At 51.1% G+C, this 17,552-nt stretch overlaps 1 protein-coding gene across 9 annotated transcripts in view; it reads right to left on the reverse strand.

The window, feature by feature from the left end:
- LOC119965174 (E3 ubiquitin/ISG15 ligase TRIM25-like) overlaps positions 1–17,552 on the reverse strand; it is a 161,701-nt gene that overhangs the window by 108,428 nt on the left and 35,721 nt on the right. For 8 of the 9 annotated variants that reach the window (XM_038795570.1, XM_038795568.1, XM_038795565.1 and 5 more), the window contains 2 exons: positions 3,813–3,884; positions 1,036–1,638 (listed from right to left, as the gene is read on the reverse strand). In XM_038795570.1, the coding sequence (XP_038651498.1) occupies positions 1,036–1,614 (579 nt within the window). In that variant the 5' untranslated portion in view covers positions 1,615–1,638; positions 3,813–3,884. The remainder of the gene's footprint in view (positions 1–1,035; positions 1,639–3,812; positions 3,885–17,552) is intronic. The other variant, XM_038795562.1, reaches the window with a different exon arrangement.

Consider the following 17,552-nt stretch of genomic DNA (forward strand, 5'->3'; position numbering starts at 1 on the left):
AATACATTTTCCCTCAGAACATCTACCTCCTCCAGCCTACCCGCCTGTATCACACTCTCATCCTCAAAAACATAGCCCCTCTCCTCGGTGAACACTGAAGAAAAGTATTAATTCAACGCCCCTCCTATCTCTTCTGACTCCATGCACAAGTTCCCACTACTGTCCTTGACCGGCCCTAACCTCACCCTGGTCATTCTTTTATTTCTCACATAAGAGTAAAAAGCCTTGGGGTTTTCTATGATCCGACCCGCCAAGGACTTCTCATGCCCCTTCTCGCTCTCCCAAGCCCTTTTTTTTAGCTCATTCCTAGCTACCTTGTAACCCTCAAGCGACCCAACTGAACTTTGTTTTCTCATCCTTACATATGCTTCCTTTTTCCTCTTGACAAGACATTCAACCTCTTTTGTGAACCATGGTTCCCTCACACGGCCATTTCCTCCCTGCCTGACAGGGACATACCTATCAAGGACACGCAGTAAGTGTTCCTTGAACAAGCTCCACTTTTCATTTGTGCCTTTCCCTGACAGTTTCTGTTCCCATCTTATGCTCCCTAATTCTTGCCTAATCGCGTCATAATTACCCCTCCCCCAATTATAAACCTTACCCTGCCGTTTGGCCCTATCCCTCTCCATTGCAATAGTGAAAGACACCGAATTGTGGTCACTATCTCCAAAGTGCTCTCCCACAAACAAATCTAACACTTAGCCCGGTTCATTACCCAATACCAAATCCAATGTGGCCCCCCTCTTGTCGGCCTATCCACATATTGTGTCAGGAAACCCTCCTGCACACACTGTACAAAAACTGCCCCATCCGAACTGTTCGACCTATAGAGGTTCCAATCAATATTTGGAAAGTTACAGTCACCTCTTGGCAACTACCCTGAGACCTCCAGACCTATCCATAATCTGCTTTGCAATTTCTTCCTCCACATCTCTATTACTATTTGGGGGCCAAGTATGTTAAAGTTTGTGTACTTAACTGTCCCCTGAATCAATGAAATATTTTTTTTAATTTAGTAAAATACTTTCTTACCTTTGTCTCATTGTGTATGTCTTTTAAAATGCGTATATCATGGTTCTTGTGTGGACCAGCAACATAACATGTCACACAAATGCAAGAGTGGTCGTCCAAGCAGTAATATTCAATTAGCTTCTCATGATCTGAACATTTCCTGTCTTCCAGTGAACTTGCAGGCTCAATCAACAGGTGATTTTTCTGGGCTGTTTTCTCAGAGTGTTTTCTCAAGTGGTGTTCGCACAAAGATGCTTCACAGTTCATGCATGTTTTCACTGCAGGGAGGGGATTATCCAAGCAGAAATCACAGAAGATTTTAGGTGGTTCCTCATTCATCTGTGTGGCTTCAAAACGTTCTATTATGTTACTCAGTTTCAAATTTTTGTGCAGCACAGGCTTCTGAGCATATTCAGCTCGGCACTCGGGGCACGAGTACCCAGGCCCTGTGTCCTTCTTGTCCCAGTTCTTTTCGATGCAACTACGACAGAAATTGTGCCCACAGGACAAGGAAACAGGTTCTGTATAAATATTCCAGCAAATCGAACAATTTAATTCTTCTTTCAAATTACCAACGGCTGAAGTAGAAGCCATTTTCATCTCTGGGGTAGAGAGAACACGCAGCTGTAAAAGGTTTGTTATATAATTAATTATCAGAAAGAACTTACAATTACATAATGGGCGTTACAGACTCTAAGTGCTGACTCCGGGACTGAATGGTGAGTGTTCCACGGTCACGATGGCGGCGTCGGTCCCGAGCAATTCAGGACACGCTAATGGACCAGCATTCGTGCCACGTGGAATTAGTGTAATTCCAATAGATGCCGACGTTGGATTCACTGGGGTCGGGATTGCCACTAGAGAGCCTGACAAGCTGGAGCTGCAAATAAACACTCCTCACACTCTCATTTCAGCCAAGGAGATGCCACCTCGGAAAGCTGTGGCGTGATTCGCAGATGCAGAGCTGGAGATATTGCTGGATGCCATGGAGGAGAGGCAGGACACAGCCCCAGGGTGGATAGGCGGCTGCCACCCACCGACATCAACCGGGCCTGGGCATAGGTGCCAGAGGCCATGATCGCCGTAGGCCCCACAGCAAGGACCGTGCAGCAGTGCCAGAAAAAGCTGCACAACGTCCTTAGGGTGGCCTGGGTCAGTCATCGCCTCCGTGCCCCTGGCATCACCCCCATCCTACACGCTCCTACACCATCCCCATCCAGCCCCCACCAGGCGGACCGGCAGGCAGTGCTGGTTTAGGATGGGCAACCCTTCAGGCAAGGCATGCTGGATCACCACCTCCATGCTCCTGACATCACCACGTCCCACACACCCCACCATCCTCCCCTCACCCCATCCCCAGACGGCGGCTGCACCCCACCTGCCAGCAGTCCACTCACATCCCATCCTGCACCACATGCCAACCCCCGGTGAGAAATCTGCAGCCCCAGGTGTGGGTCAGTAAAATGGAGCAGAATGGCAATCTGACAGTGATTGCCATTACGTGGAAGTTCTGGGCCTATAATTTTGTAAAAGGTATGTGAACTTTCAGCTAGTATATGTTTTTTAAAATTAGAAGTGCGAGGCTATGGGCATGATTCTACGGCCTTGTTATTCTCGCGCTCAAGCGTAACAAAGCCGGTGAGTAGCGGGAGAGGCCAAAACAAGAATTGCACTAGGCGGCAAACAGTTGGCGATTCAACCGGCTCGCTACCATAGGCAAAATCGGGATCTGGCCGTAGCATGGCGAGAAACCAATTATCACCACTTAAGCCCTATTTCCATACAATTAACGTGAGACACCCCATATCCAGCAGCTTCCCCAGAAAGTGGTCACCCTGGCGCAGATTAATACTCCTTTTTTAAAAAGTGAACCTGGCTGAAGGGCTTCAGCGGGGAGCCGAGAAGGTGAGTAGCCATCTTTGCTCAAAGGCAAAGAGCCCGGGTGTGCTGGGCGTGCCACCCCCAGTGCTCAGTGGGGGGGGCGGGGGACCCTCGGCTGGGGGTAAGGGACCTTCCGAAGATGTGCGCTGCCATAGGAGGGTGATGGGGGGGGGTTGCTGGGAGAACAACCAGGAGGTAACCACTCAACGCTCCATCATGCCAACCTCTGGATCATGCATACCTGTTCCGGTGGCAACACTTGTCCCTGCCCGTCTGCCCCAACGGCCACCCTCTCACGATGCTTGTCTGGCATCTAACACTGGATGAGTACTAAATGTTGGGAAGAATGAAACCACTGTCTTCAGTCCGGACCGGAAACTCTGTTCCACAGCCACCAACTCTATCCCTTGTTCTGGCATTCGGAGGCTGTGCAAGACCATTCACAAACTTGGTGCTGTATCTGGCCCCGAGATGATCTTCCAATCACGTATTTGCTCCATTGCCAAGACTGCTTCATTCTACCCCGATGACATTATTCAACTCTACATCTGCCGTAGCTAATCTGCAGCTGAGGCCCTCAGCCATGCTTTTACTACCTCTAAATTTGATTGTTCTGGACCAGCCTCCTAACCTCCAACCTGACATAAACTTGAGCTCATCCAAAGCTCTTCAGCCCATATCTTAACTGGCAGTGAATCCCATTCACCACCACCCAGTATTCACGGACCTACATTGGTTTCCAGTCTGGAAACAGCTTGAATTTAAAATTCTCACCTTGTTTTTAAATCTCTCGTTCGCTTGCAACAGCTGTGTGGAACATTCCACCTTACCCAACAGAATCGATGAAGGTGAAATTTCCCGGGGGCCCTGTCATACAATAAAAGCTCTGATACAAGCTGGCTTCCCAGTAACCGTACCTTCACTTTACTCTTCTGCTCGTTGCTTCATGTTTGTCTCTGGATCAAAGGGAATGACGCCTGTGTCACCAGCTAACAGAGAAGGAAAAAAGAAAAGTAAAAATGTCTTACAACAATCACTTGCACCAGAATGCAAGAGGACCAGCTCAGTGTGACAGGGAGTGTGCTGAACCCCACTCATTCCAGCAGACCCCTGGCTGTTGTAGTCAGAAAGGAACACATAGCCCGCTGGTGACCACACATTTAAGTACTCTGGGCAGCAGTCCAGGATGTTTGATAAGACTTGCGTTCCTGCAGTCAGAGACACAGGCCTAGCAGAGAACAAGCCCTCATAGTAAGTAACATGCACTTTACCATGAGCTCCTTGTGGTAAGTGCAATCGCTATAAAACAATTGTACAGTACACACACCAGTCATTAAAGAGTAACACACAGATTCCACCTGGAATACCCAAAGCACAAGGCAGTGTAAAGCCCTTTCCTTGAATCCAAAAGAACTCAGAAAGCCCACATATTTATTTCTGTCAATTAAAGAGGTTGTGGGATGGTTGGGGGGGGGGGGGGGGGGGGGGGGGGGGGGGGTGATGCACAATCAATGGACACGAAACAAAGGAATAGTCCGAAGCGAAGGCTTTAATCAGCAAGAAGTGTGCCCAGCAGCAGGAGTACAGAAATTACCTGGCTGCTGGGGCACACGGGTTCTTATACCCCACCTCGTAGGCAGAGCTACCTTCCTCTCGACCAATAAAAATACAGAGGACACGATGCTTGGGCCAATGAGCAGCGAGCCCTCTGCACCAATGGCAGCTCACACTCCCAGGTACCGTAATACCCCTAGTCATACTACCACAGGGGGTTAGTTCCAGAAAGACCTGATTTGTAATATCACCCTAAACAAAACATGTGGATATTTTAATCAAAAACCTTACAGATCATTCAGTGGGGTCAGTTGCATTCATAAAATATATTCCAATGATCACAATGGGCTAAAGCACTCCCTTTGATTGAAAGATGCGGAAACCATGGGCAGAATTCTCCGCCCCCCGCCGGGTCGGAGAATCGGCGCGGCTCGCACGGATCGCGCCACGCCGCCCCGACACTGGGACGCAGTGCAGAGAATCAGCGCCATCAGCGCAGCGTGGATGGCGCGGCGCCAATCGGGGTATGCGCCGACTCTCCGGCCCGGGCCAGCATGGGCTGGCGCGCCAATTCTCCAGCCTGGATGGGCCGAACAGCCGTCATCAAAAAGTCGAGTCCCGCCGGCGCCGTTCTAACATCTTCTGAGCCGGCAGGTCCTCGGCGTTGAAGGTTCCGGGGACGGCCTGTGTCGGGGGGGGGGGGGGGGGGGGGCGACGCCAGGGTGGGCCTCCGTAGTGGCCTGGCCCGCGATCGGGGCCGACCGATCGGCGGACCAGCCTCTCTGCCCCCGGTCTCCTTTCCTCTGCGCCGGCTCCTGTAGCCCTGAACCATTTGGTGTTGGGGCTGGCGCGGGGAAGAAGGCCACTGCGCATGTGCTAGTTGGCGCCGGCCCAACTGCACATGCGCGGACCCCAGTGGTGCTGGGTTCAGGCCGGGATCGGCAGCTGGAGCGGCGTGGACCGCTCCAGCGCCATGCTAGCCCCCTGTGGGCCTCAGAATAGGGTCCCAGAACGGGCGCCAGCGCCGGAGTAAAACACTCACATTTTTACGCCGGCGTCGGCACTTAGCCGCCCGATGGGAGAATCCCGCCCCGTATTTTTCAGGCTAATTACTGATAAATTAAATTATAGGACCAGGAGTCTCAAACATGCAATTCCAAAGGATTTTTAAAATCTTTTGTTAGCAGCAAATTAAAATGAACAGAAAACCACAATTTTCCTGCAATATGATTATTTAGTGTGTCGCAAGCAGCTAATGAGATAATTACAGTCATAAACATGTAAAAATGTACTAACTTAACCATGCTGAATGCTAAGATAATTACAAGATGAGTTAGGTAGACATCCAATGGAAATAACAGGCAAGCCAATATATTTGCCAGTGAAGGCAATGATGGCAGGTTGGAGTCTGGAAGGGAGCGGGAAAGGAAGGGTGAGTCCATTAGGATGGTTCCCCAATGCATTCTTTTCACTAGTAAAGTTTTCCAATGGCAGTCTATTAAACAGGTCAGCTGGCCTCTCCAAGGAGGTGGACAGTGAATTAACATTGTCGTGACCCCAATTAGGGGAGCCATTATGATGTGCTTATCCGCATGTGCATGCTTATGTGCATAAAGATATCAAATAATGATTTAAAATCTACTGGCCTAGAAGCCTAGAACTTTTATAAACAGAGTTTTTTTAAAAAACAGACTAAACAAAACTTGAGATCGTAGCAAGTATAGATTTGCATTACGGCACATTCCATATTCCAATTTATTAGAATGGAGACAGCCATGTCTACAAAACATATCAAAGACAATGACCTCCTGGGCAATGTGAAGAATCCAAATCTCCTCTCCCGTTAGCAAGACATTAAGGCAATAACTTGAGGTATTCAAAATTTGGAGATGGACCATTAAAAGTAATCACTTGGACATTGGGACCATGACTAAGTTCATTTTGTAGACATAAACAATCCTAGAAATTAACAATCCTAGAAATACATGGACAATGATCTTATATGGATCAGTTAGAGAAGGGAGATCACATGGCAAGCCAACCTTTATATGTTTTAAGTGTATGTTTATTCAGTAGAACTGAGGGCAAGCAACTGAGATGCAGATTGGGTCCCTCCTGCCTCCCTTTCTCTCCAACCCACCTGACAAGTTTTGAGCTCTGTTTTCACACCTTGACCATTCAGAGAGGCCTTGTTGCAAACTGATACTTCGTAAGATAATTGAACCCAGCAGTACTGTCTCCAGAAGAGCAACCAAATCAGTCACCTACACCTGTAAATTGGAAGAATCGCGACAACCGAATTCAGCCTGAAGCCAGCCCAGTTACCAAACTACAGGCTGCATATTCCTTTTACTTTCTGGGTCTCTAATGTGGTCAACCTATCCTTTCCCACCCTGTACTCTGTATTTGTGAGTTTATGAACTTTCAGTGTATGTGTGTGCACAAAGTCGGAGTGTATTTTTATTGCTTTACGTAGTTCAGTTCAAGTAGAATAAAGCTGACCTCTTTCTTTGTTAACTCAAGAAAACCTGCCTCATTCGTTCTTTTATGATTACAGCATGTAAACAGTTAAATATTTACTAAATTGGCGAGCATATCCTTTTCGAACAAAAACCTGTTGCGGTCAAATAAGCAGAAGGGAAAGAGGGGAACTACTTGACCCTTTCTCAGCTAATTGTGACAGATACGATTTAGTTGCCTCACTGGAATTTTACCAGTTCCCCTGTCATGTGTGGATTCCGCCAGCTCAATGGAGGCATCTACGCTGCGGCAAGCTGTGGGGTGTGCCATTAGAGCCAGCGGCTCCATGCCACAAAAAGGGGGTGTGCATGAAAGGTTGAAGCCAAACTATTGGAGGGGATTCCCCTCCATCCATATGTACATATTGACCTGAACCCTTTTCAGTTTCTTACTGCAATGCAAGAAAGAGAGAATGGCTCCATGTCGATAGGTAGACTGGCAGCCTCAAGAGCTTGCCCGCCATTCCTAATTGGCAACAAGCATGGAGGCAGTCAATTAGGAGGCCATATGCGGGGAGCTTGCTCTGTTGTTCTCGCTCCTGGTAAATGGGAGGTCGGGATCATGTCCTCAGGTGGAGGGTCCCGTGGCCGTTGGGTTGTGGGCAGAAGTCCAGGGATGATACAGCCATCCCGGGAGGTGTGTAACTCAGTGGGGACTGCGGTTTCCGCAAGGAGTGTTGTAGCTGGCATGGCATAGCCAACAAGGCTGCTGGTACAATCGGTGCCGGCGTATCATCGCTGGCCGGTTCTATATTCATTTTTTTTAAATAATAATAAATTTAGAGTACCCAATTCATTTTTTCCAATTAAGGGGCAATTTAGCGTGTCCAATCCACCTACCCTGCACATCTTTGGGTTGTGGGGGTGAAACCCACGCACACACGGGGAGAATGTGCAAACTTCACACGGGCAGTGACCCAGTGCCGGGATTGAACCTGGGACCTCGGCTCCTCGTGACTGCAGTGTTAACTACTGTGCCACCGTGCTGCCCTCGGTTCAATATTCATATTGGACTCTGCGTCGCTGTCTATGCTGTCACTGGCCAGATCCACGGGAACCACAGTTCTCCTGACGTCCTGACGTTCAACTGGAGATGTAATGGTCGAGGGAGGCCCTGGTTCCTCTCTGGCCTCAAGGTTCCTCCTTGGCCGTACAGGGGACGGAGTCTGGGTCCTGCGTGAGGCCGCCAGGACTTGCGCTGGTGGTTCCTGGTTACATCGTCGTGTGGTCCATGCGGTGATGTGGTCTCTGTGCCCTGTACCTGGATGGCGCAGGAGACTGGCCTTGTCACATGGAGGACTACCCCAGGGACCCGGGGGGGGGGGGGGGGGGGGAGGGGCTGAGAGTCCGTCTCTGAGCGGTCCTGCCATTGACAAATCCGTAATCTGACATCGGGGAGGACAAGGCTGAGATGTGTCCAGAGTAGGCGCACAATGAGCAACTCTGCCAGTGCGATGCCAGTTGTGGTGTGAGCCTTTATATGGTAATGAAAGAGAAACCGTGCTAACCATGAGCGAAATTCTCCGACCCCCAGCAGGGTCGGAGAATTGCCTGGGGGGCGCCTAAAATCCCGCCCCCGCCGTGGCAGAGATTCTCCGCCACCCGGGAAGTGGCGGGGGCAGGAATCTCGCCCCGCCGATCGGAGAGGCCCCTGCGGCGATTCTCCGGCCCGGATGGGCCGAGGTCCTGCCGCTGGGAGGCCTCTCCCGCCGCCGAGGTTTAAACCACCTCTGGAACGGCGGGCTCAGCGGCGCGAGCAGGCCCCCGGGGTCCTGGGGGGGGGGGGGGGGCGGGGGGCGATCGGACCCCGGGGGGTGCACCCACGGTGGCCTGGCCCGCGATCGGGGCCCCCCGATCAGGGGCCGGGCCAGTGCCCTGGGTGCACTATGTTCCTCCGCGACCGCCACGGCCTCCGCCATGGCGGAAGCGGAAGGGAACACCACATCGCGCATGCGCCGACCGGTGAAAGCCTTTCGGCCAGCCCCGCTGCCGGGAGCGCCGGGTTTTTGCGCCAGTCTTCTGGTGCAAACCGCTCCGCCGCGGGGCTGGCCCCCAAAGGTGGGGAGAATTCCCCACCTTTGGGAAGGCGCGACCCCTGAGTGGTTGGGCGCCACTCCCCTACTCCGGCACCCTCCATCACGCCGGGTAGGGGAGAATGCCGCCCCTTGTCTCTCACGACCACAAGGTTCTCTTTCTCATGGTCCGCTCGAATGTTTTGAACTGCTCGTTCGGCTAGCCTGTTGGAGGCCGGTTGATACAGGGCCTTCCGCACATACCTGATGCCATGATCATAGCCATAAATAATGCAAACTCCTAGCTTGTAAATGCCGCACCATTGTCAGACACCAGGTGCTCGAGCAGTCCGTGCGTGTAAAAAATACCTCACAGTTGCTTATGTGGTCGACGTGGGGACTCGGTGTACTTCATGCCATTTTAAGTGGACCTCCGCTAATAGTAGGATTGTGGTCCCCTGAAACAGGTCGGCAAAGTCGATTGTGTACGCAGGACCACTCACAGTGGTGCATCGGAGCCGCCGGGGAGGCCTTCTGGTGTTCCTGCCATGGGGTGTAATTGCGGGCCACCCGCTCAATCTCAGCATCCAGTCTGGGCCACCAAATGTAGCTGCGTGCCAACATCTTCATTTTGGTCACCCCGGGGGTAGCGGGTCCTTTATGGAGGTATTTCAACAGGGTTGCGGCCTCCATTCGGGTATGACCACCCTCATCCCCCGGATGAGGATGCCACCTTCGACACTCATTTTGGCAGCTTGGAGGTGTAGGCCCTCAGCCCGTCTGGTATCGCTCTCTGCCAGGCCCCTTATTGGACCATATCTCGGACCTTTGAAAACTCAGCGTCAGTCTGGGTCCATACTTGGATATGAGCTGCCGTTATTGGCAAAGTGTCCATGAAATGGAAGGCGGCTATCACCTCCGTGGCTGCGGTGGGTGCTTTGTGGGTAGGTGCAGGCGGCTCAATGCACCCATATGCAGGATTCATGTGCCCGGGTGATGCTCCCACTCATAGGTAGACATATACTCATAGGTAGACAGAAGCAGAGCCACCGGTGAACCCGGGCAGATGCTATGGTGGACTCCCCACGATCTTCCTTGAATAACCCCAGCAGGAGCTTGTGGTCGGCATATATCGTGAACATCAGGCGTATTGATGGAATTTCCTCACTGTGAACACAACTACCAATCTTTCCTTCTCTTTCTGGGCATAGTTTCGCTCGGTGTCCGCCAGTGTGCGGGATGCAAAAGCTATTGTTCGCTCCGAGCCATCGGGCATGCGGTATGCCAGGACTGCCCCAACGCTGTATGGCGAGGCATTGCACACGAGGAGCAGGGGTTTGTCCGGGTCAAAGTAAATCAGCAATTCATCTGATGAGAGACGCTGCTTCACCACTTGACATGTCTTCTGGTGCAGGGGGCCCCACTTCTGTCCCGTCAGTAGTGGTGGAGTGGGCTGAACAGCGTGGCCATCCGGAGTATGAACTTCCCATAGTAGTTCAGGCCTAGGAAAGAGCGGGGCTCAATTTCGTCACGATGGGGGCCTGGCGAATTGCCTGCATCTTGTCCTCCATTGGATGGTGGCTCCTGCTGTCCACTCAGTCACCGAGGTATGTGACCTCACGTGGAAAACGCACTACTCCCTCCGAAGGCGGACCCCGACCCGAGCAAACCGCTTGAAGACCTCGGTTAGGTCCCGGTGATAAGAACATCGTCTAGGTTGACGCCCACCCTTGGCAACTCTCGGAAGGTATTCTCCATAACCCTCTGAAATATCGCACAAGCCAAAGAGACTCCAAACGGCAACTGCGTATACTCGTACAATACCAATGGGTATTAATTGTCAATTTCCCTGAAGTTGGCTCGAGCACCAGTTGGAAGTATGTGTGGCTCATGTCCAACTTAGTGAATGTTTTTCCTCCACTGAGCCGGGTGTAGAGGTCCTCGATCCGAGGGACCAGGTAACGGTCAAGGTGGGATACCCAGTTTACGATCATTTTGGAGTCCCCACAGAGCCGCACCGACCCGTCTGGCTTCAACACGGGAACTACAGGCCCGGCCCAATCGGCATAGTGGACAGGGTGAATAAACCCTAGCTGCTCAAAATGGTCCAATTCCTGGTCTACCTTGGCAGACAATGTGTACAGCACAGTGCGGGCGTTGAAATACCAGGACTAGGCGCTTTCTTCCACATTGATCGTGGGTATTGTTCCTTTAATGGTCCCGAGGTCTTTGGAAAAAACCAAAGGAAACTTGGACAGCACTCCATCCGGTCCACAGGGGCACATCTGGCACACGCGTAGCCATTGCAAATGTAGTTGATGCAGCAAGTCATGCCCCAATAGGCTGGGCCCGTCGCAGCGGATTATCTTCAGTGGTAGGCATGCGGACTGGTCTCCGTATGCCATGGGCATGTGGGTAGTGCCCGCAATTTCTAAGGGCTCCCCGGTATACGTGGTCACTCAGGCCCCCATGTCAAGAAGCTCCAGTGGTTGAAGACCTGTCCGGATGGCCTTGGATGTGCTAAAACTGTTGACCAAAACTGCCGCTCCAGTGTCCAGTTCCATCTCGACAGGATGTCCGTTTAACAGCAGTGTCACATGGATAGGTACCGTTCTGGGGCCAGTCACACAGTGCAGCAGCAGGATTGGCTCATCAGCTTCCAAGTCCTCCAGGAAATGCGTGCGTCTCTTGGGGGGAAATGGCGACTGGTCCATGGTCAGGGAACGGCACCCTCACATGCTCACCCAGAACTCTGTCCCTGGCCTTGGCGGCCCACTCGATAGTGGTGTCCACCATCCGGGAACGCTGAGTCGAAGGAAGCCCCACAGCCACTCCGGGATGAGTCACGGTGGTGGTTATAGGACCTGCGGTGACTTCCCCCCGCGATGGTCTCGGCACCTCGCTTGTGGTGCTCATCAGCCAACGGTCTTGACGACACCCGATGTTCACGTCCCAGGCCCTGGAGTTCTTGGAGCCCGTGGTTGGCGCTTTCCCGGGCGAGCGCTATGTCGACAGCCCTGTTGATTGTTGGGGTGTCTCCATTGGCAGCTTCCACTGCGTCTCCCGGTCCTGAAGTCCGCAAACGAGTCGCTGCTGGCATCTGCAAGGCGGAATGGAAGTGGTACTGTCAGACCATAATCGGGGGCTGCGGATTTAGGTGATGGCCCACCCATTCGATCCATCCGGCCTGTCCGGATAAGTCAAGTTCCTGATTAGTGCACAAATTGGTCTGCCAATGTTTTTATTCATTTACAGGATGTGGCTGCTGCTGGTTAGGTCAGCATTTATTGCCCATTCCTAGTTGGCCTTCAGAAGGTGGTGGTGAGTTGCCTTCTTGAACCGCTACAGTCCTTGAGGTGTAGGTGCACCCACTGTGCTGTTTGGGAGGGAGTTCCAGGATTTTGCCACAGTGACAGTGAAGGAGTGGCGTTGTATTTCTAAGTCAGGGTGATGAGTGACTTCGAGGGGAATTCACAGGTGGTGGGGTTCCAGGTATCTGCTGCTCTTCAAGATGGGAGTGGTCATGGATTTGGAAGGTGTTGTCAAAGGAACCTTGGTGAGTTACTGCAGTCCATCCTGTAGAAGGTATACGCGGCTGCCACTGTTCGTTGGTGGTGGAGGGTTTGAATGTTTGTGGATGGGGGAGCAATCAAGCGGGCTGCTTTGTACTGGATGGTGTTGAGATTCTTGAGTTGCTGGAGGTGCACTCATACAGGCAAGTGGAGAGCATTCCATTATACTCCTGACCTGTGCCTTGTAGATGGTGGACAGGCTTTGGGGGGTCAGGAGGTGAGTTAATCGCCATAGAATTCCTAGTTTTTGACCTGCCCTGACATCCACAGTATTAATTTGACTAGTCCAGTTCAGTTACTGATCAATGGTAACCCCAGGATGTTGATTGTCGGGGATTCAGTAATGGTAATGCCATTGAATGTCAAGGGCCGGTGGTTAGATGCTCTCCTGTAGGAGGGTGGTTGCCTGGCACTTGTGTGGCACGAATGTAACTTGCCACTTGTCAGCCCAAGCCTGGATATTGTCCAGGTCTTGCTGCATTTGGACCTGGACTGTTTCATTACCTGAGGACGTGCTGAACGTTGTGCAGTCATCCTCAATCATCCCCACTTCTGACCTTATGATGGAACAGGGGTCATTTATGAAGCAGCTGACGGTGGTTGGGCCTTGGACACGACCCTGACGAACTTCCGCAGTGATGTCCTGGAATGAAATGATTGTCCTCCAACCACGACAACCATCTTACTTTGTACCAGGTATGACTCCAACAAGCGGAGAGTTTTCCCCCTGATTCCCATTGACTCCAGTTTTGCTCGGGCTCCTTGATGCCATACTCAGTCAAATGCTGCCTTGATGTCAAGGCAGTCACTCTCACCTCACCTCTGGCATTCAGCACTTTTGTCCATGTTTGAATCAAGGCTGTAATGAGGTCAGGAGCTGAGTAACCCTGGCGGAACCGAAACTGAGAGCCCGTGAGCAGGTTATTGCCGAGTAAGTGCCGCTTGATAGCAGTGTTGATGACTCCTTCCGTCACTTTGCTGATGATGGAGAGTAGACTGATAGGGCGGAAATTAGCTGGGCTTGTGTACAGGACCACCTGGGCAATGTTCCACATTGCCGTGTAGATGCCAGTGTTGTACCTATACTGGAACAGCTTGGCTAGGGTTGCGGAAAGTTCTGGAGCACAAGTCTTCAGTACTATTGCTGGGATATTGTCAGGGCCCATAGCCTTTGCAGTATAAGGCCTGTTGCTCGTCAGTGACTATGGCGTTTATGTGAAAAAAGTTGAAGTCTTTCCACATGCTGGGCCCAATTGTCCAAGTCGGCATCAAAAGGTTCGCGTTTACCTATGTGGGCCAGCCTGACGGCTGGAGAGTGGCCTACCGAGGTCGATGAAAAACGGTCCGACTTCGCACAACTTTACGCCTATGGCAGTTCTTCTTGATACTCGTCACCAATGTTGAAGACGAAGGCAAAGACTCCACAAGAGACCAGTCTGACAGGGTACAACTCTCTTTATCCCATACGATTCAGACAATCACTCCTCTCCACTCCCCTTCACTGAACTGCTTCCAGTTATATCCTGCGGGGAGCTCCTTCAATTGGGAGGAAGCTCTGCCTCCTAGTCACCTGGATAGCTCATACTCTTTAAGGTGTAGGAGGGGAATCAGATGTTATATAAGTTCCGTCCCTGTCGGGGGTTATAACAGAAGCCCCAGACAAAATCCAGCCTGTAGTGTAAATGACCCAGAGGACCTGACTAGCAGTCCATAAAAAGAATGGAAGAAAGTTTTATTGTAAATTAGTAGGAAACAGAATAGACATGGTCATGGAGAGAAAGTAAATGATGTTAAGAGTGTGCAATATCTACATGGAAAAGAGTAAGATGATAACTAAAAGTGTTAGAGTTACACAAGATACATTTTATTTGTCCCAATGATAAAATGAACCTGACATTTCCATTGCCTCATCATGGTGCCTCAATTCCAATTGCTCTGTCATTTAAACAGCACAGTGTATTGTTCACTACTCTCAAAGAGGGAATGTTTCTTCTTTTTCTATCTGCAGCAACATACCAAATGCTTCCTGAAAATTATACATGCATTTGAGTACATTGGATTAAATACAGAATGCATTCAAAAGAAGCTGGAAGAGGGTTGACTCAATCGTGAGCAATTAATTTCATTGCCTACTTGAAGTAAATTTTCTGTTCCACTATGGGAAGAGCTAATGTGGCATGCAGTTTAGCCCTTTGTCATATGCCATTTCCTTGTTTCCAGAGAGAAGTGAATAAGAATCTCCTAAATCTGACTAATTTGAATTCTAGAACATAGAACATACAGTGCAGAAGGAGACCATTCGGCCCATCGGGTCTGCACCGACCCACTTAAGCCCTCACTTCCACCCTATCCTCGTAACCCAATAACCCTTCCCAACCTTTTTGGTCACTAAGGGCAATTTACCATGGCCAATCCACCCAATCTGCACGTCTTTGGACTGTGAGAGGAAACCGGAGCACCCGGAGGAAACCCCGCAGACACGGGGAGAATGTGCAGACTCCGCACAGACAGTGACCCAGCCAGGAATCGAACCTGGGACCCTGGCGCTGTGAAGCCACAGTGCTATCCACTTGTGCTTCCGTGCTGCCCAATGCCTTTCTAAGATGCCTTTGATGATATTTTCACCTTGGCATCTAAAAATTCTGTGCACCTGAAAGATGATACCAGTTGAGCAAAAAGTCTGACATATTTCATATAAGAATAATTCCGGGCAGCACGGTGGCCTAGTGGTTAGCATAACCGCCTCACGGCGCTGAGGTCCCAGGTTCGATCCCGGCTCTGGGTCACTGTCCGTGTGGAGTTTGCATATTCTCCCCGTGTCTGCGTGGGTTTCGCCCCCACAACCCAAAAATGTGCAGAGTAGGTGGATTGGCCGCGCTAAATTGCCCCTTAATTGGAAAAAATAATTGGCTAATCTAAATTTATAAAAAGAAAAAAAAAAATATAAGAATAATTCCTATTGCAGGAGAAGGCATCAAAGACCGTGGGCGGAATTCTCCCCCCCCCCCCCCCCCCCCCCCCAACGCCGGGTGGGAGAATCGCCGGGGCGCCGAGCAAGTCCCGCCATGCCGCCCCGGCACCCGCACGCGATTCTCCCACCCCCCCAAACCAGCGCGGCGAGATTCACAGCTGGCCGCTGGTGGAATCGCTGCTCACCGTTTGTAACGGGCGAGTGGCAATTCTCCGGCCCGGATGGGCTGAGTGGCCTGCCCATCATGACAGGTTCCAGCCGGCGCCGTCCACACCTGGTCGCTGCTGGCGGGAACGACGCGGGAACTCTGGGGGGGGGGGGGGCGGCCTGTGGGAGAGGGAGGAGGGTTCTTGCACCGGGGGGGGGGGGGGGGGCTCACAAGGGGTCTGGCCCACGATCGGTGCCCACCGATCGGCGTGCCGGCCTCTCTGAAGGAGGCACTCCTTTCCTCCGCCGCCCCGCAAGATCCATCTGACATCTTCTTGCGGGGCTGCCGCGGGGAGGACGGCAACTGTGCATGCGCGGTTGCCATCGTTTACGCAGCGCCGGCCACGTAATTTACGCGTTGTGAAGGCTCGGCGCGCGCGTGGGAGAATAGGGGGCGAGGAGCGGCCTCCGATGCCGGAGTGAAAACCGGAAAACCGGAGCCGTCGGGATTAGTCTCCTCATGGGAGAATTGCTCCCCATTTGTATAGTTGTTAGTGGTGATTTTTTTTAAAGCTAAATAAGAATTTATATTTATCATACCAAATGTCATCCCCGAAAGTGGACAGAAAGATGCAGAATCTTTGTATGTATGTAATAGCTGTTGATAGCCAGAAAACCAACATAAAAAGGATATTTAGAAAACCTTTGCCATTCTTAACTCTCTCTCTCTATATATATATATATATATTCTTATAATGCATGAATCAGATATATATTGTTTTAATAAACTTACTGGCTAATATGAGTTAAATTGAAGGTTATTTTGTTAAGCATTGTCAAAAGTTAAAACCGGGGCTTCCGGTGGCGATCACGAACGGAGCAGCCACAGCAAAGAGGCTCCCACAAAATCGTGGCTTTTTTCAGGAGTTTTCACGGTGGGTTTTTTAAAAAAAATTAAACTCCCACGAAATCGGCCCTGCCTCCCTGGCCCTGCCCAGGCGCCAAAGCTCCGTTCCACGGAGCTGAAAAGGAAAAGAAAGAGGAGACTGGGCCCGGTGTGCTGCATGTGGAGGAGGAGTGGGAATCGCAACAAGAAACTGCCTGAAAGTCGGAGCACAGAGAGGATAAGACAAAAACAAAAGAATATTTTTTTTATTCAACCTATTTTGTTCCTCTCCTGAAAATTGAAATAACTTTTTCTTTTTAAACTTTCTAAAACAAAAAATTCCTTTTTATGAAAAAAAATTTGTTTTTAAAAGGAGAAAAAACCCTTGGGGCTTTTTTCGGGGGCGGTGGGGGGGGGGGGGGGGGGGGGGAGAATTTCTTTTTCGCACCAAAACCCAGGAAAAAAAGATAAAGGCACATTACAGAAATATTTCTGTGTGGTAGTATGACTAGAGGTACTACAGTACCTGGAAGCGTGAGCTGCTATTGGTGGAGAAGGCTCGCTGCTCATTGGCCCAAGTGTTACTTTCTCATTGGTCAAGACGAAGGTAGCTCCGCCCAATGAGGCGGAGTATAAGAACCTGTGTTTCCCAGCAGCCATTGTTCTTTCTGTACTCAAACTGCTGGGGAAACATCTCGTAGATTAAAGCCTTCAATTCGGACTACTCCTTCGTTTCTGTGGTTATTGATTGCGCATCAGCCTGAAAATAATGATAAATCGGGGGGATGTAAGAAGGCGCAGCAGCAAAGGAAAAAAGCAGGAGCTACGGCCACGCAGGCAGACGACCCTATGGGGCGATGCGGAGGTTCAGGCGAACCAGGAAGTGGAGAAGCTGGCGAGCCGAGCAGCGGAGCAGGAACAGGACACGGTGACAATCCCCCCCCCCCCCCCCACCCCCACGGCACAGGAGGAGGAATGGAGAAGTGTGCTGAAAAC

This window comes from Scyliorhinus canicula, chromosome 4 (genome assembly GCF_902713615.1).
Source record: "Scyliorhinus canicula chromosome 4, sScyCan1.1, whole genome shotgun sequence".
NCBI lineage: Eukaryota > Metazoa > Chordata > Chondrichthyes > Carcharhiniformes > Scyliorhinidae > Scyliorhinus > Scyliorhinus canicula.